At 41.7% G+C, this 19,203-nt stretch overlaps 1 protein-coding gene across 1 annotated transcript; it reads right to left on the bottom strand.

Annotated features, from left to right (window-relative positions):
• Positions 1–856: 856 nt before the first annotated feature.
• On the bottom strand, positions 857–16,281 carry LOC310713923 (beta-Ala-His dipeptidase-like). The gene is made up of 12 exons (XM_083518690.1): positions 16,084–16,281; positions 13,092–13,214; positions 11,726–11,869; positions 11,290–11,452; positions 10,288–10,376; positions 8,369–8,569; positions 6,294–6,378; positions 4,805–4,965; positions 4,518–4,682; positions 3,285–3,426; positions 2,008–2,155; positions 857–1,343 (listed from the first exon to the last, which is right to left on the bottom strand). The coding sequence occupies exons 1-12, from the start codon at positions 16,264–16,266 to the stop codon at positions 1,253–1,255; spliced, it is 1,695 nt and encodes a 564-aa protein (XP_083374816.1). The 5' UTR covers positions 16,267–16,281; the 3' UTR covers positions 857–1,252.
• Positions 16,282–19,203: the final 2,922 nt, after the last annotated feature.

Below are 19,203 nucleotides of genomic sequence, written 5' to 3'. Positions count from 1 at the left end.
TCAGCAGGTTCTGTTCCCCCTGAGTTTGATGCTGAAAAGAAGACAGTATCTGTGGGTGAAACAAGGTAGTGTATATGTTTTCCAAAATAGATGTACTCAGTGCTATTTTTCTAGAAAAAGAGGTGCCGGACCTCACCATGAACGCTTCCCTTGTTCTCTTATAATGGCAATGGTGCCCACTTGGCAGGTGCTAGAACTGAGTTCCTGTGAGTTCTGGCTGAAAAAAAGCCCTGGGTGTGCTCTTGGTTTTTTGTATACATTCAGACACTCCTGAATAGCTTCCTGTTTTCTAGAACCAAAACCCAGTCTCAAATATCCCAGTGCATTATCAGTAAATAAGCAGACAATGTAAAATGTAATAACTGTACTACTAAAATTCTAAGGATGACACTAGCATCAGATCCTCAACACTGCATGTACCATGGTTTAGTCTTCCCATGGCACCGAACTCACAAAAGCTAAAAAGGAAGATGAAGCATATTCTGCTGTGTTGTGGACCCAGAAACTGAGTGACAGGGGAAACTATGTGGCACAAAATACCCTTGTTGTGTGCCTTCTCCACGAGAGGTCCAGAGGGCAGCAACACAAGAACGTGCCTTTTCAGTGGTAGCTCCCCACGTTTGAATGTTCTCCCCAGAGAAGCTCGCTTGGCACCTTCATTAAATATCTTTAGGAGCCAAGCAAAACCATACCTCTTCTCCCTGGCCTTTGGCTAATTAAACAATCTATGGCCTTCTAAACTGTGTGAGGAGGGGTTACTGTTATTGTTTGCTATTAAGGTGTGTATTTTGTGTTTTTATGTTGTAAACTGGAATAGAAATTTAATAAATAATAATAGTAATAATAGTAGTAGTAATAGAAGCAGACCTACTTTATTTCATTATAAGGTTTATATAGGACACCACTTGTCAGAACAATCATCTCACAAAGCAGTTGACAATGATTTATAAGACATTAATAACAATCATTAACATACAGCAGTGAACAGCCCACCTGTTTTAAGATGAGTGTATATTTGTGCTCTGAAGTGCGTTAAGAGATGTAGGAATGATTGGAACACAGATTTAAAGGACAAAATGTATTCATAATGGAGGTGGCGGGAGGTAGTTGCGGGGTAGGACAAGTGTCTGCCGGTCTTGGAACTGAACTTATGGAAGAGCCCTTTGACGTTTTTCTGGAATTGTAACCATACATAACAGAACCACAAATCCAGTAGTCAAACTGCACTTGATCTGCCATGAAGTTGCAGTTGTCACTTGGAGCCTCTCAGTAATTCCTTATGGAGCTTTGCGATCTCCAGTAAAAAGGAGGAAAACACTTTCGTTCCATTAATGTAATTTTTTCTGATTGGGAAAGAAGAGAAAAGCAACTGTCAAACAATCTAAATATTAAAGTTGCTATATTGTGTGAAATGCCCAAAATTCATTTCTTCAACTCGTAGGGATATTTTACATATACATATAATCTGATGGTACATAGAACACTGTATACATGCATGTTTCAGAAACAAAGAACTATCTGGATTGTAAACCGAAGTACAGTATGAAACCAGATGGCTGTTCAATGACTACTACATGAAATGATAGGGAAAGTGTGGAATCTGTGTCTTGCCATTATTTATATACATGCATTCCCACAGAGAAACATGCACACTTGTATTTGTGTGTGTGTGCAGGGAGGGGTGTGAGGACACTATTTTTTCTCTTCCTCATTGCCATTTTGAGGGACAGATGTAGACATATTCCATTTCTAGACCTTTTCTAACAACGAGGGTGTTGTGGACTTTGTATGTGCCAGGTTATAGACTCTGACGTGCTTTGGAAATATTTTAAACGTGGAGATAAAAAACCCCCTCCTGTTTTGAAGCAGAAAAGTACAAATATTCTGCTTTCCTAGTAATTAGGGACTCTGCTCTATGCATGTATTAAAATTTAGGTTTCTAGGTAATGTGGAAATACCTTACTTTATAAAGAGGGCGCTTATATGGAATTAGTCTACCTTGTTTACCTGCTTATCTTCTCTTTCTGAGAGTGTTCCCCATCATCTGCTGCTCCAATCGGAAACATCATCACGCTTTTCTTTGTTATATCCTGAAGCATCTGAGCAATTGGAATTGTTGATCCATCCCGAATCATATCTGGATCCTTTTTAAAAACTGAAACATATGGAAGTGGTAGTGGGAAGAATGTGCTCTTGGTTTAGGGTTTTGTTTAAAGAAATTCTACTGTTGTCATAGTGGTTAAAAAAATAAACACAGCAGGTAGCCATAAGCAGACTGCTATATCTGCCATGGCACAAGCCCCCAAACTGTACCTGTTCTTCAAGTTGGAGATGATTACACTGACAAGCTTTTCCCCCCCATTTCAGCCTTATGTGTATGTTATGGTGGTGACAGAGCTAGCTTATTTGGTTGAGGGGAAGGGCATGAAAAGTTGCCTCTGGAATGCCTTCAAAAGTGGCCTAATGCAGCACACAGGTTTGCATGTTGGATCTCTGGGTTTGTTTTGTTTTTTTGGTAAGGGAAGGACAGTTGTCATAGTGGGCATGCAAAGCTGTGATGTTGTCTACCATGGCATTAAGCTATTTCTCAGCCTAAGCTACCTCACACTTATGCCACTTTGAGCTTTTTTAAAGGAAGGACAGGAGGAAAATGTAATTAATAATAATACACACAAACATTTTTGAAGCTATAAGTATTATTAAAAACACACTGGAAAACCAGAATAGATTTGGCAGAACGGCAGGTTGATTTTCTCTAAAATCATTAATAAGAGGGGAATAATAATAATAATAAAATGAAAACGAAGGGATACTACATATATAGGGAAGATAAGGGGATTGTTTAAAAATTCCATGAAGGAACGGGAGGCAGAAAAAAACTAGAATGATAGAAGTCGAGTAATTTTCCCATTCTCACTCACTCACATACACATACATACATACATACATACATACATAGACATATACACACTTCTTTTGTCTGAAACAAAATAATTTCACCAGGGGATGCAAATTAGATTTTCAGGAGGTTCTATAGGAGAACATGCTTCTGCTAACAAAAAATGGAATATCTGGCACTTGAAAAGCTAACCTTCCTGCTTTTTGTTGACAAAGCTAAATGAACACTTTAATTTCAGATTATGTGATACAGTCTAATTTATGTGTTGTGTTCAAGCTTTATTCTTTACACATATTTCACATCTTTAGAGAGACAGAAAATGAGCATGTGTAAGTCAAATAATGTTCTAAACAAATATATATATATTTCAAAAAACATTTCAAACCTCTTTTGATAGCATTTGCAGCTGCTTTATACTGAGGATCACTGATATTAGTAATCCATGGCAATGCACCCTCTTCAGCATGCACTCTCAGTTTGTTTGGGCTGTTTCGTTCAGAGAATACCTTTTCTAAATGCCGTTTCACCTGAAAAGAAAATGTTTTCAATAAAAATGTTTGTGGTGTCTTTATATTATCTATATTCCATAGTGTTTGTTAGCAGCGAACCCTCTGCCACTAATTGATTGAACTGGTATGGCAGGATGGAATAGTTGGTTACTCAGGGAACTACCGTATTTTTCGCTCTATAACACGCACCCGACCATAACATGCACATAGTTTTTAGAGGAGGAAAATCCGTAGGCATGCCAACCGTAGGCATTTCCTCCATAACACGCACAGACATTTCCCCCTACTTTCTAGCAGGAAAAAAGTGAGTGTTATGGTGCAAAAAATACGGTAAATAGTTTGCAGTCCAACTTCTTTGTGGGAAGAGATAGCTATCAGTTTGCCTGGGGTGGGACTCAAACTTCATGCAGGGAAAGAGGCAGTGTGGGACAACATAAGGGCCAGCTTCCACCTTCTACACAGAAGTAGATTTATGGAGGAGGAGTGAAGCTGGGCTGTGGTGATTGAAGGAAGAGGTTGCTCTCTCTAGACCAGAGCTTTCCAAACTTTTCATGTTGGTGACACACTTTTTAGACATGCATCATTTTGCAACACAGTAATTCTGTTTTACTAGGAAACCGGAGGTTAAACTAACCCCTTTCCAACCCTTGGGAGGAGCATGGGGAGTGTCTGTGCAACATGCCAACACACTAATGTGTCACAACACACAGTTTGGAAAGCTCACATTGACAGTGGAATTCAGTTAGTTGTGGCTTTCTCACTGTCAGCATCAAATGCATCATTGTGACCTGTCAATCCTAAAGAGACATGAGACCAAAGCAAAAGGGGGAGGGAAGTGAATTTCAGCTTCGGCAAGCAATTCTTTGGACATAGGCTTCTACATAGGTGAACTGTTAATACCAAGCAGACCGTGTTATCTCTTTCAGTGCTTAATTTGTAAAATGCTTAATTTGTAAAAGTCAAGGAATCGGGGTCTCTGACCTTCACTGGTGGGATAACAATACATCATCACATGCCTTTTTTTACTTTAAATGTAAGAGCTGAAACAGTGCCTGGACCTGTTATGCAAATAAGCTGAATCATAATCAAGTGTGTCTAACCAACATTACCTGACTTTCCACAGTAGAAAGGTTCATGTGAGGAACTTGCCGGATTGAAAACTTTCCTATGACTCTTGATGGTATAACTGTTTTGATCCCTTTTTCATGAAAAGCTCCTTCTATCCCATGAATAGAGAGAGATGGGAAGCGCCACAAGTGTGAAAGTATTTCCTCCTTAGAAACATAATGAAACAAAAATAGGAGTTAGCCAGTCATGGCTTCTCTCAACATCTTTCTGCAATTCCCTTATTTTAGATGTCCTGTCATGCTTTCAATTTCTATTGACAGTACTGTACCTTGGTATCATAGAGAAATTTCTTCACACCGACGTCAACCTTGTATTGCTCTATGTCAAATTCTATTGGCTCATACAGCTTCTTCTCCTCTTCTGTAAAATCATCAACGGCATCATAGATTCCAGGAATCAGAATGTGGCCTGATGAATCCACAAGACTGTCTATGGAACAAACACATTTTGCAAAACACACAATTGCTGTTGTTCCATGCTCAGTCATATGAGATCTGTCTGTGTGACCCTCCTTGGCCCCCTTAACCCTGTACGAGAAGGACTGACAGAATGCTATGGGCTTGTGTGCTATTTGTGCTGTGTCTGAGTGTAGACAGAAGAAAGCAAAAGAGAACCATTTTTTGGGGGAAAGAAGTCACACGGTGGGTCAGTACCACCAACCAACCAAGGAAGTTGAGGTTGAGGAGGAAGGCTGGAATATAATTCCAAATAGTAATAATGAAAATATTTATTATTATTAGTAGCAGAAGTAGTAGTAGTAGTATATTTCCTTCCTATATATAACCAGCCTTATGTGTGGGTAAACTGGAATTGAAACGGATTTCTTCTGATTGTCTGTCATCTTTTCCATCTCTGCAAATGGCTGTTGTGTGCTTAGGATTTCCATTGTGTTGGGCAAGGGGTTATTAGGGGATGGGGACAATTGTTATTGTTAGGTGAAATTTATATCTCTCTATTTGTTACTGCTGAAAAATTACATAAAATATTAAAGGCAGTATGGTCTGGTCATTTTATGTTTGCATTACAAGCCAGCTTTAGCAAAAGCAACTTAACCTTCAGGTGTGATTCAGTTTTAAACAACTCTGCAACATAATGTTCAAAAAAATTGTCGCAGCAAATGCAATGAGTACTCTGAAAAATCAGCATGTAATTTCATGTCCAATTAGGGTTCCAAATCAGTGTTTTTAACACCACAGTTAGTGCCTTATAAAATAATTCTCAGTTTACCACTATGTTACTTGAGAATACCAAAGGAATGAACATTTGGCAATACCCTCAGTCCTGGCTACTATAACCTGCCCCTACTTCTCCACCTGTTCTCAGAGAGTCCTCGGTCTTTTGTAGAAGAAGAAGAGGAGTTTGGATTTGATATCCCGCCTTTCACTCCCTTTAAGGAGTCTCAAAGCGGCTAACATTCTCCTTTCCCTTCCTCCCCCACAACAAACACTCTGTGAGGTGAGTGGGGCTGAGAGACTTCAGAGAAGTGTGACTGGCCCAAGGTCACCCAGCAGCTGCATGTGGAGGAGCGGAGACACGAACCCGGTTCCCCAGATTACGGGACTACCGCTCTTAACCACTACACCACACTGGTTCTCAACCAGTACATGTACACTTGTGGATATTCATCTATAGAAACCTTGGGTTTGCCAATTAATTGCCACTCTACTATCCTACATTCCTAACTTGCCTATGAAAACTAAACCAAGCATTTTTATCATTTGTTAAAGAGTATATGGATAAATGAACAGAATTTTTACCAAGCAAGGCTATCAGATCAGACATGGGTTCCTGGACGATGCCACCTAGAGCTCCTGAATGAAGATCTCTTTCGCCACCTTGTACCTAATTTAAACATGAAGACAACATCATGACCAACACGTTATCATTGTTTTAATTTGCATCATAGGAATTAATTAGCCTAATTAGGAATGTCAATACTACAAGCTCCAATCCTTGTAGCATCATAGTTCTGAGTAGGATTGAAGCTTGTAGTACTGACATTCCTTTTATGTTTGCACCTGAAGCTTACATCTTCTTTATTTATATAGCATAAATCTTGCATCGATTTCCTTTTAACATTCAACCCTTCTGGATTACATCAACAACATATGAACGGCCAGTTGTTTCTGTTGCCCTGCATGACTCTCCTTTTCAAAGTTACCCAGGTATGACAAAATCTAGATTGTGGGAGAGGCAAGTGTGGAAAGGGGTTAATTTGAATGAGAATGCCATATAGATGATGGAGAATTAATGGAGGTACAGTAAGTTTACTATCTGCATTAAACGACAGCATGGATGAACCCCAAGATAACATGGAATGTGTTTTACACACACACACACACACACACACACACACACACACACAGCTATCTCTGTGAAAGAAGAATTATGCAAATACTTCTATCTCCACCAGAAGTCTCCTGGATTGCATCAGCATGATTAGTACACCTGTATTTATTTATTTATTTGTTTGTTTGTTTGTTTGTTTGTTTGTTTGTTATACATTTTGGAAAGTAGTTTGCCTGTCTGTCTGGTTGTACATTTGGACGCCACTCAAGGTATCATTGCCAAACTAGGCACAAGGGTTTCTGAGGTGAGGGTGGCATTCTTTGTCAATGTTTGGATGTCATTTTGATTCAAGATGACAGGCTGAAATGTGACTTTGGTTACTGTTTCTTGGCATAGGTTTGGCTGTCTCTTGAGATAACTTGACACAATAGTTCTTGATGCAGGGTGTGAGCAGACTTTGTCACTGTTTGGATACTGGACACCATTATGGATCAAGATGGTGGACCAAAACATCACTTCAGCATTACTTTGGTTTTTGACATAGTTTTGGCCACCTCTCAGCATGAAGGCTCCTGAGGTGGTGGTCTTCATCACTCTTTGGATGCCGGGCACCATTTTGAATCAAGATGGTGGACTGAAATGTGACTTCTGCATGACCTCTCCCAGTTTGTGGCACGACTGGTCCAAACTCACAAAGTATACTATCCATTTTAAAAGTGCAGTGTATTTTGATTCTACAAATTCCTGGGCAGTGCCAGGCACTTCCTGTTTTTGCAAAATAAATGTTTGATATAAGCGAAGGAGACAGTGACTATGACCTTAGCAGCGATGATTAAGTGTACTGGAATACCAATTAAAAGGGGGAGTAGAAGTGGGAGAAAGGGTGGAAGGAATGCTCTATCGGTAGCACAATTTGCATCCTTTCTATCTAACATCAAAGTCAGAAAAATAATGTTTTAGACACATATGATGTCAGAGACTGGCAGGACTCCAAAGAGTGTGGGGCAGAGGCAGGGGTCCGGGGATCAGGGGAATGACCCAGGAGAGGGGGCCAGTGATATATAGGGTTTGGCACTGCCTGCAAGGCAAGAGCTAGGAAAAGGGAAGAAGGAAGAGTCAGGGCAGTCCAAGAAGGAGAAAGACAGGCAGTATGTGGTGGAAGAAGAGGAGGTTGTTCTGGTGATGGATGGGTCAGAAGACTCCACACCTTCCACCACCCCACTGTATCCTCGAAGCAGGAGGGGCTTGAAGCAAGAAGAGCAGCGGCAACTTCCATGAAGGAGAAGTCTCTGGATGCAGGTGCGCAACCCATCAGGGGGAGGGTATATAAGCCAGCAGAGGGGCAGGTTCTCACTGTTGCTGCAACTGCTCCACTGGGCACAGATATCAGGGAGAGCTGCCTAGTGGCCTGAAGTGTGTGCATCTGGAGCACTGCAGGAGTTGCTGGAAGTGCTTCTTCTATCGATAAAGACTTAACTATCAGGCGAGTGCCTTCTTTAGCTGAGGTGGGCCAGGACATGTGACTCCATTATTACCCTTTTACCTCCACAGAGAAGCCGGCATTTCCCCGAGTCCCATACGTAAGAGCTGGCTTTTCCTTACTGAGCCAAGTATTATCTGAAATCACAATATAGTCAACATTGGAGAAAAACTGCTCTTTCTCTCTTTCAACCAGTTCTTTTAGTCCAATGGAGATTGCTTCTTCCATGCCTTCAATAAGAAACTTGAGGTTTACTGGCAAGTCCTAAAAACAAAAAATGTCAAGTTACCTGAAGGAAAATGCACTCTCAGTAAAAAGTCAATTCTAATTTTTTGTCCAGTTACCTCTGGGCTCAACTACTGTAATGTGTTCTACGTAGGCAATCATAACAATGAGTGCAGGATGCAGTGGCCGGGGTGCTGATGGCTGTTCCTTGACACATATGCACCCAGTTTGGAACAATATGCATTCGGCTGCTGATTCATTTCTCTACCCAAATCAAGAGCGGCCATTAATCATCCCTTGTGAGTAACTGGATTCTGTCCCACAAGAATATCCTTCCTTGATTAAGACAAATGTCCTCTTTTGCATTTCTTGAGAAATCTAAGCCTGTCCTTTTCAGAAGAGACAGGGTCACCTTATAAAAATACAAATTTGATTGGCTAAGATGCATGAGGGTGTTTGCCTTACATCTGCAGTGGGAAATTTAACTGAAGTGATTCATGATCTCCTATGATTGTTCTTCACCTTCACCCTTTTGTTATGTAATGACTTTTGGGCCTGCTGTTTACTGCTGAATCAGAACAAACGTCAGTCAGGCTTTCTGCGGATTGGCGTTTGTTCTGATTCAGAAATAAGCAACAGGATTTCCTGGGGAAAGCAGCAGAACAATAGAAAAAGCTCTCGGACCCATGCCTAGAAATCATGGAAGAACCGGAAGTGTGGCATGAGCCCTAAGATGACTTGTTCAGTTTTTCAGAATGCATCCTAAACGCTGCACCATGCTGCTCTGTTTCAAAAATCCCATAAAGCCTGGCTGCTTCTTTATCATGTCTATTATATTTCTTTTTGGAGCTAGTCAGGACAAGGCACTAGCTAGCAGGTTTTTGTTTTCATTCCTGCTTCCTTTTACTAGAATAAGAAAGCTCAGCAGAACCCAAAGTAACATAAGGAGATACTTAAAAATGAAGGGAGGCTCTTGAGGGTCCTGGTGGATTAGGGGAGGCTTGAGGGGAGAGACTGCTGGTGGTGGTCTCCATTTAGGAGAAGGAGACCTCGACCCTGTTTTCTCCCAACCCAAGAAAATTGTGACTCTTGGAACACCAACTCTACCCTGGCTGTGAGAGTGTACTGCCATGTTGCAGTGAAAATCCTCCCCCCTTCTTTTTGCTTCTCTGCAGTTACCTTACAGCAGGACAGATCATATCCATGTCTCAACTCTCACTTTCTTCTAACGTTCTGATTTTACAGCTCTTGTCCAATTCTAGTTCTCTTAGCTCTGATCTCTAGCGTTTTACACCCTTCCTAGTCTTCAAGTCTCCACCTCAGATTTTCATACAATGTGATCAATGCTAGATTCTCTGAATTTAATCAGTGTTGGTCTGAATGTAGTCAGGCCCATTGGGACAAGGTCTGTGGTGTGCAATACTGTCCAGAAAAGTTCTGAAGATCACAGCCATGTGTGCCTTTGGCATACAGTCATACTTCGGGTTACAGACGCTTCAGGTTGAGTTTTTTCAGGTTACGGACCGCCGAAACCCGGAAATACCAGAATGGATTACTTCCGGGTTTTGGCAGTCGCCCATGCGCAGGAGTGCTAAATTGCGCTTTGCGCATGTGCAGAAGCACCGAATCGCAACCTGCGTGTGCGCAGACACGCCACTGCAGGTTGCGAACGTGCATCCCACACGGATCACGTTTGCATCCCGAGCGTCCACTGTATTAGCAAATCTGGTAACAGCATACTTTTTTACTTGACTTACTTTTCTTAGTTCTTTGAATGCACTCACTGCATGTATCCAGGCTAGGACAGGTCCTTTGTTATCTGTTGCTCCACGCCCATAAAGGTTCCCTCCAGATAAAGAAAGTTCATATTAAACTTTTAAACTTCTGATAATGCTAAGGGTAGAATTGAAATGGTACATCACAACAACAAAGAGACTAAGCTATGAATCAGGAAGTCCCTGGTCTGTCTCTTGCCTCTGTCATGAATTTACTATACTCTCTTCAGCCTCACTACCCCTCAAACAATGCTCAAGGGAATAAGGGTGGCTCAACTCCAGGTATGGTTGTTGTTGTTGCTGTTGTTAAATTTGTATACTGCCCAATCCCTGTAGGTCTCAGAGTGGTTCACAAGAGGAAGCAGATTACCCACATTCATTTTACTCTGGGTTTAGGCTTTGATTTAGCTCCGAAGATGACTTTGGTAATCAATGGTGACCTCTTTTAGGAGAGAAACAGTGGGGAGCATAAACTTGTTAGGTTGTCATGAGACCATTAATCCACAGTGTTATGTACTGAAGTTCTCACCCTGGACCAGCAGGGGGATACTGTAGATAGTTATGCAAATAAGGGATCGAAAGTGACATTCAGTGATTGGATAGTTTTAGAAAATTGTTACAGTTACTTTGTACTGGAGCTCTATATAAGCAGGCTGACTGAACCCTTCAGTTCAGTTCCGTTCTGGCCTGTGAATAAACAAGAGCTGTTTGAAGAATTGTTGTGTCGTCTGATATGTTCACCCACAACTTAACACACAGCATCTGATTTTATTCTTTTATTAATGAAATTTATATACTGCCCTTCATCAAAAGATCTCTTCCGGCAATTCAGATAACGCCATTTAGCAGAAGCTGAATTATGAAACAAAGTTGGGGAAGGGGTATGTGGGGTGTGTGTGTGTGTGTGTGTGTGTGTGAGAGAGAGAGAGAGAAATGCATACAACATTAAAATAACCGTGTCAAAAGCAATGGTGGTGTACATACCACCAATGTCAGTCAATTTGTAGGGCTCTGTTTCCCACCCATCCGACTTTTTAGCAGGCATCACATCCACATGTCCATAAAAACACACTGTGGGCTTGAGTGGATCTTCTCCAAGCTCTGCCAGAATGACAGGAGGTAATGAAATATTTCTGCCATCAAGTACCTGCAGGGGTATAGTGAAGCATTGCTCCATTAAATTCAAAACCTTAGGAAAACAGGAAGGCATTATGTTTTGAAACAAAGGCTTGGAACCAAATAATCATGAGCAGAATCCTTCTTGCTCATGGAATGCGTCTTCTGAACTAGCCTTGCCTTCGCACTATCGCAACTTGAAGGTCAACCCCCCACCCCACCATGATGTGTACTGCATGAGGAGCTGCAGCTGAGGAGGAATAAGCGGAAAACTGATATATTCCCACCTCAAACCCCTTGTTACCTGCTGGGCGGACATATTGACCAACGTCACATTTGCTCCTAATTTCCGGAGACAACTTGCAGCTATTTCTACCATTTTTTTCACTTCTGGTCTTTGTGCTGGTTGTATGGAATCACTCTTCACAGCTACCCATTCCTCAAGAGTCTAAAATAAAAAAACAGTGATCATGCATGGTGTTATGAAGTGTCATATAAAGCTTTAAATGAACAACTGCCTGTGCAGTCATTTTTTCCTTCCTATTTAAGAATTCAGTAATTAGATAGAAATGGCCTCTGGGTGGGACCACTATTAAAGGTGCGGTAATCCATCTTGGTAAATCCTATTTCCTTCTAATTACATCTAAGGGACCCGTCACTATAAAATCTTCCTTTTTTAAGAGGAAGCATGGAAGAATCAGAGCAGCAATAAGGATGTCCACCCACACCATTTTCTCCATCCTGAAATTTTGTTTGGATTATGCAATTGCATTCATTCTGTATTGTTAGACAGCCTTTGTCTGATTTCAGGAACACCCATGAACACAACAGGTAATGCAAGTGCAGTTAACTTAATTCTCAGGGCCAAACTAATAGTGATGGGGACAGCTTTGTCTGTTTAGTTACATCTCTGCTACATTCTGGTCTAAAAGATGGGGTGGGGAAGCCTGTGTTTACAAAAAAATATAGATGTGGCTCTGTAAAATTCTCTTCCCTGCCTGGGGTACTAAGAGAAAAGTATCTGTGATGTCAGTGTGTGGGCATGTAAAGCCTAGGGGTGAATGTGCCTATGAATGTGCCTTTTGTTATTAAAAAAAAAATAGAACCCCACTTCATTTAGGAAAGCTCAGTCAGTAGAGCATGAGACTTATTCTCATGGTTGTGAGTTCAAGCCCCGCACTGGGCAAAAGATTCCTGTGTTGCAGGGGGTTGGACTAGATGACCCTCTGGATCCTTTCTAACTCTATGATTCTTTCTTCATACAGTACTTGAATGGGGAAATGTTGCAAAATACCACATCTAGTTTGCCCCTAGAAGGGTTATTTATAAACTGTTGTGTTGTGCAACAAAGTACCATTGAGTACCTATGCCTTGCCTGTTGGTATAATTTGGTGTTGCCAAATGAAAGAGGAAAAACAACATTTTTGTCATACCTTGCTTATAAACACCAAGCACCTTGGTAACGAAGTAACTGCCTAGCTGAGCAATTGGAAAAAAAGAGGCAGAGGAGGTTACTCTCTGCTCTGTGGTTCAAGCTGGCGCTGTTATCCTATGCAAACTCGACTGGCAGTAAACCTTGTTATACAAAAGGAATTGCTTCCAAGTAAGGAACAGTGGGGTTGAGTGGCACATTTTTTGCTAGCAGAGTTCACATTTGGCGCTGCTTCTACCTTAACAAATTTTTCTTGATGGTCGTCAATGTACTGGAAAAGCTGGTCCTCCAGCGATGTGGAATTTAAAACAGAGGAGGTGCCCACACCAGAGAGCAGCATGACGAGGAAGATATGGAAGGCCTGCAGGTGGTGAGAGACAAGGTTCGGCGTGTTAAAGAGCACCCTCAAGCACATGCAGCACGATAGACTGAATGCACTGTTGAGTGTATGGCCTGTCATCCACATGCTACTGTTACAGAATGAAAAGGACAAGAAGGAGGAGGAATATCTGAACTGCTTTTAACACAGAGAGGGCAAATTGTTGGTTCATGGGCTGGGTTTCGCCCTGATTTTTTGCCACATGCAGTCCCTGAAGGAGTTACAAGCAGACAATGCAGCCCTCGGGCCAAAGAAGGTTATCCGCACCTGCTGTTTCAACAGACACAGTAAAAATGAAGGCAATTTAGCAATATTTCTACCATTACCACCCTAGTAAAGTTTATGTGTGTGAGTCTTTCAGCATGGATTTTCACCAAAAGGTGAAAGCATGTAAAAACATCTACTCAAGGACATATACTCATAAGTCATATTTCACTTTCAAAAGAAAGGGGGTGGTGGTGACCCAATTCAAACAGTGCTTCTAATGTTTTAATTTCTTTCAAGGACCATATTTCATATATCAGACAATAAATAGCTTTGGCAGACGATTAAATTATAGGGAAAAGCCAAAACATTCTATAACTCTAAAAGCCTTGCATATTCTTACTCCAGCAGTATGTTTCTCGGGAATACAAAATAAAAACGTACAGCTTCAATTATCAAGTATACTAGAATTCTTAGTACAAGGGTGCTGAGATAACACATTTGTAGTCTTTCTAATCTGTGTCTCCCTGAGTTGAGAATTAAGTTCTGGGAGGAAGGAGGTATAATCACGTTTCACACAGAGTCCAAAGGTACATCACACAGCAAGTTTGCTAAAACAGCACAAACCTGGGTCTGGTCAGTACCCAGATAGGGGTCTCCTTATAGTTAAAATGGATTAATTTTTTTTCTGACACAGCAAGTCTCTGCACAAATACAGAGCAAGGAGTGGAACAGATTCATTATGCTTATACAGTTATCAGCCTATTGATTCCTGGATGAGGACACAGTGCAAGGATAAAGACGCTCCCATTGATCTCTAGAGAAAAAAGCCCTTCACTTCAAATCGTAAGATCACTATCTTAGAGTGTCGGATTCTTCTTCTTTTTTTTACATTATTCTCCTGAGAATAGAGAGTCCTGTTTGGCTTATGTTCAGCTTGTGGTCTACTAAGACCCCTAGATCCTTTTCACATGTACTACTGGCAAGGCAAGTGTCCCCCGTCTTATATTTGTGCAGCTGGTTTCTTCCTGCCTAAGTGCAGAGCCTTACATTCACCCCATTTTGTCAGTTGGAAGGAACACCAAGGGTCATCTAGCCTCAGACTATCTGGGCCACCTAGCTCAGTACTGTTTACCCTAACAGTGATTCCCATGCTGCCCCTGTCTCCCGTGGGGGAAAAATGGAATTTAAATGGTAATACAACAAAAGACAACATAAGAATATTTAATGTGATCAAATAAGAATATTTCATGTGGTCTTCACAATTCCATAGGTCACGTTGCCGAAGCCTGTGGTCTGCAGGCCACATTTGGGGAACTCTTGCTCTAGCTGGCAGTAGGTATCCAATGACTCAGGCACGAGAAACATCAAGAGAAACAGGACACATCTGTATTGGAGGAGTGTGACAGATTCACCCGTATTGGGGACAGAGCCAAGAAAGTGCTGCAAAGGGTGCTAACACCAATGGAAAAATGGAAGGTGGGCACCAAATTCTGGTGTCACACAGGGCACCACTGAAATTTGAAAGCCCAGAGTCCACACTGTGTTTTGGATAATGTGTGAACACTGATTAAAACCCAGCACTGGAAAAACATTGAGAACCCAGTAAAGATTCAGTAGTAGCAATAAGTCTTCAAGTCTTTTCATTAATCATTTGTTCATCCCATATTTTCAGTGCATTTCTCAGTCACTTTCCAAACAACAAACGTCATTTTTCAAAAAGAAAAGAAGTGGATTTGTTGCACTAGGGCAAAAGATCACTTAACCCCGTTTAAATACACCACCCTAAAGCTCTAATATGCACGTGAATCTCTCCTGCAAAATATTGACAGGGGGGTAGGCACCTTAAATTATCCCAGCCCAGTGAGAGACCCCCATGTAAGGGCACTCACACCTGCATTTTGCACATCTGCATCGCAATGCTTATCCAGACCTCACTGACTTGACCTTATGTCATGTTTGGTGCACACGGGGGCACACTTCTCTGCCTGAGGCCATTGCTTGCTGTATATAACAAGAGCTGAATCAGATGTGTGCCCCTCCCTCCGTATTTTAATTACTCAAGTAACACCAAAAGGTTGTACAAATCAAAATATGCTGAGCATTTTGCTGAGCAAAATAATCACCCTGCTCACTTAAGAGTGATTAATACTTTGCTTTCAGTTAACATCAGCATTCACAGAGCCATGTGGCCCATGAAAAGGTACTGCTATAAGCAATAATATAAATATATAAATACTTACACAGCACTTTCCTTCAAACTCAAAAGGAACTTGCCCAAGAAAGTGAGGTTCAACTATTATTACACTTCAACTAATTACTAATCTAGTTCTGGTACACTTTCACAAAAATACATTCAGGATGATACATGCGGAAGAGAGACAGAGAGAGAGACAGAGAGGATGGACTCCTTTGATAGCGTACAAGGTGCATATTTTAAATTTCGCACCCAGATGTTCTACACTAGTAATGAGGAAACTGTGACCCTCTGGATGTTGTCAGACTACAGCTCCCATCATCCTTGATCTGTGGCCATGCTGGCTGAGGCTGATGGGAGAAGGAATCCAGTAACTTCTGCAGGGCCACAGATTTCCCATCCCTGTTCTACATCCAAACCCCAGGTATGGAGCTTAAAAAGAAGACATACCATGATGAGGAGTTCTGACAGCAAAGAAGCCGATTGGCGGTTCAGCATACAAAGCAATACTAATTCAATCTCCTGTCCTGACTGCAGATCTTCTTTCAGGTTTCTGCTAGCTTTCTTATAAAACCAATCCCACCCCGTCTTTTTATTTGTTGATTTTTTAAAAAAACACATTCTTAGCTCCATGTGGGAGCAGGACAAAGGACATGTCAACAAAGGCAACTGGACACACTCCCTTGTTATATAAGGAAAGGGGCCAACATTCTATGTTCAAGCTTCAAAATAAATGTTCCTAAAACACTGCGTCTCTCGTTCCTGTTCTCCAACCCCTGCCTGTTTTTAAGGCCATCTCTTGTTTGTTCTATGTAAATACACCTGCAAGGGGGTTTTTAGCCTCCCCAAAGTTGAGTGTTTTCTTTGACTTGGCCATAATTTTGATACAGAAGCCTTATTAGGACATGGACATTTGAAGTGCATTCAAGAATTGATATAAAGCAACATTAACAATTATAAGAAACAATTTCACATTTTTCTTACATTTCAGTCTGAGGGTAGAAGATTATGGGAATGAAGAGTGGTCTCCAGGAAAAACAACAACAGATCAAATAGAAAGCACTAATGCACCAGCATCATATGCCTCTGGCAAACACTTTAAGCAGCTTTTGCAACAAAAATTCACTGCAGAAAGAGCACTGAAACCAGTACTGAAGCAATCTGGAAGACTCACCTTGGTATTCCAAGGTTCACAGGTCAACATGGTAATACATAACAGCGCAATCAGGCTAGCTGCTGAGAATCTCTCTCGTTAATCTCTCTCAATATACATTTTATATGTTGGTTGACAAATGGTTTAGATTCCCAGCATGATTTCATTAATGAGCAAGTGTTTTCGTCAGGTTAAAAAACAATTCCTGTCACAGAACTGTGGAGGTGGACATGATCCCAAGAGTCATCTGGGCCAACCCCCTGCAATGCAGGAATCACAACTAAAGAATCCCTGGCCTCTGCTGAAAAACCACCACCACTTTTTTTAAAAAAATAAAATAAAAAACCATAAGCATTAAATCACAAATTCATTACATTTTAATCGAATGCATTCAGCTCACAGATTGAAAGTAACTGTGGAGCAGATCCAGCATTTTTTATTGATAGCCAGCAAACATTTCCACTCAGACACCCCCCATAAAAGGACAGCCTTGGTTAGGCCGCAATTGCAAACACACTTACTTTGGAGTAAGTCATATTAAACTGAACTAGATTTACTTTAGAGTAGATAAGACCCGCAGAAGCTTGGTGACCCAATGTGTGCCATGTATTTAGAAGCCATAATTGAAGCCACATGGACATTGTTCCTTGCCAGTAGCAGCTGGCAAGGTACAACAGGGGTAGGAGTGCCCTCTGATGGCAACACTGCCATTTGCCAAAGTAGGGATTGTCAGCGCTACTTTTCTAGAAAAAGAGGTGCTGGAACACACTGTAAGTGCCTCCGTTATTTTCTTATGACAATGGTGTCCACCTGAGATGGGGGGAAAGCCCTGGGGATTGTGTGAATAAGCACCAAGGATGAGGGTCCAAGATGTAGGGGTCCAGAGACTCCCCATTGACTTATCCATGCCACTCTGCCCACTCACACACTGCTACGGCACTTTGCACATGCAGTTCCTGAATATGAAGCATTTTACCCTTCAGAGGTGGGGAGCTTGTGGCTTCCCCTATGTCGTTACACTCCAGCTTCCATCAAAGCCAGCGAACATGGCCAGAGGTCAAGGATGATGGGATTTGTAGTCCAGCAACATCTGGAGAGCCCTTCAGATTCACTTCAATGGTGCCTTTGGCAACCAGTCAATTCAGCAGGCTTGAGGCACGTTACACTAACTTTGGTTAGAGCACCAGCTGAAATGCAACCCTGCCGACGTAGAGCTAATTCAGTTATGGATATGCTCCGGTAACATTCTTGACTGCTTGTGCACAGGTCAGCTCTCGAAGGCTGCCCAAAATATGGTATGATTATGAATTCAGCCTTAGGACTGCTTGAACGGAATACCTCTTGCTTGTCTTGAAACAACTGCAGCCCCTACCAGTATACAATTCAAGATATTGCTTCTCATCTTTAAATCCCTATACAGCTTAGAAATCTGGTGCCTGGAGGGCTGTCTTTCTCCACATGAGTTGGCCCAAGATGTTCAGTGGAGGGCTTTGGGGGGACCCCCTTCCCTACCCGAAGTGAGGTGGGTAACGGCCAAGGAACATGCCTTCCATTTTGTGGTACCACAAATGTGGAATGCTCTCCCCCCTAGGAACACTTGCATGAGACAGACCTTGATGCCTTTCTAGCACAAAGTGAAGCCCTTGTTAAGTCACTCAGGCTTTTTCATGGTTTTTATCTCCGTTGATTGCTGAAATTCTGCGTCTTACTGTGAATTTATGCAGCTGATGTTCAATTATTTCTGATTTTTGTTAATAAGCTGTAAGCCACACTGGGAGACTTATGACTGAAGAGCTGGGATGACAAGTAACAAATAAGCAAGGCTAATTTTTTTGCACATCTACTCTTATACTAAAGGGCCCTTATATGCTCTCAGCCATAGTAACATATAAACACTCCCAGAGTCAAATATTCATCCAACACATACCTGGCATGCCCCCAGCATGTGCTCGTATACGTATAATAGTTAAAATACTTAAGTGTCTTGTTCAGTAGTTAAGCGGGTGGAAACCACTAAACAGTTCTTGAAGTGGTTGGATGTTCAGACGACTCAGGCATATGCATCAATAGCCCAGATCCAACAGTATCAATGCATATGATCAACCCACACGTTTGGATCAACTTTGGGGCCTTTATGGCTGCAGGGAATGCATGCCAGCTGCATGTGTGGCCAAAAATGTGTGCAGCCACCATACACACACACAACCCCACTGTCAGCTGCTCTGTGCAAGGAAAGGTCCTTTCGCATCCCCTGAGCTCTGCCCAGGTCAGGGCTATATCCACATCTTCTTCCTTTCTTTTTTCCGCTGCTGCCAAGAATAGGTAGGGTCTTGGAGGGTGCAGAAGAATTTGCTTGGAAGTGGAGCAAATCAAGTTCCTGATCTGGGGATTAGTGGCTAGTATAATATATAAAGGGA

Source organism: Podarcis liolepis, assembly GCF_965112155.1.
Source record: "Podarcis liolepis genome assembly, chromosome: 8".
In the NCBI taxonomy this organism is placed as follows: domain Eukaryota; kingdom Metazoa; phylum Chordata; class Lepidosauria; order Squamata; family Lacertidae; genus Podarcis; species Podarcis liolepis.
The sequence above is the reverse complement of the archived record's forward strand: the minus strand, read 5'-3'. Positions and strand labels throughout refer to the sequence as shown.

Excerpts from the sequence above, each read along its gene's own strand:
- LOC310713923 (XM_083518690.1), bottom strand. The coding sequence starts at position 16,266 with ATGGAGCTAAGAATGTGTTTTTTTAAAAAATCAACAAATAAAAAGACG. Across the intron at positions 11,870-13,091 it reads ATCAAGAAAAATTTGTTAAG|ACTCTTGAGGAATGGGTAGC; the intron begins GTAGAAGCAGCG and ends TTTTTATTTTAG. Across the intron at positions 4,966-6,293 it reads TGATCTGATAGCCTTGCTTG|ACAGTCTTGTGGATTCATCA; the intron begins GTAAAAATTCTG and ends TTTGTTCCATAG.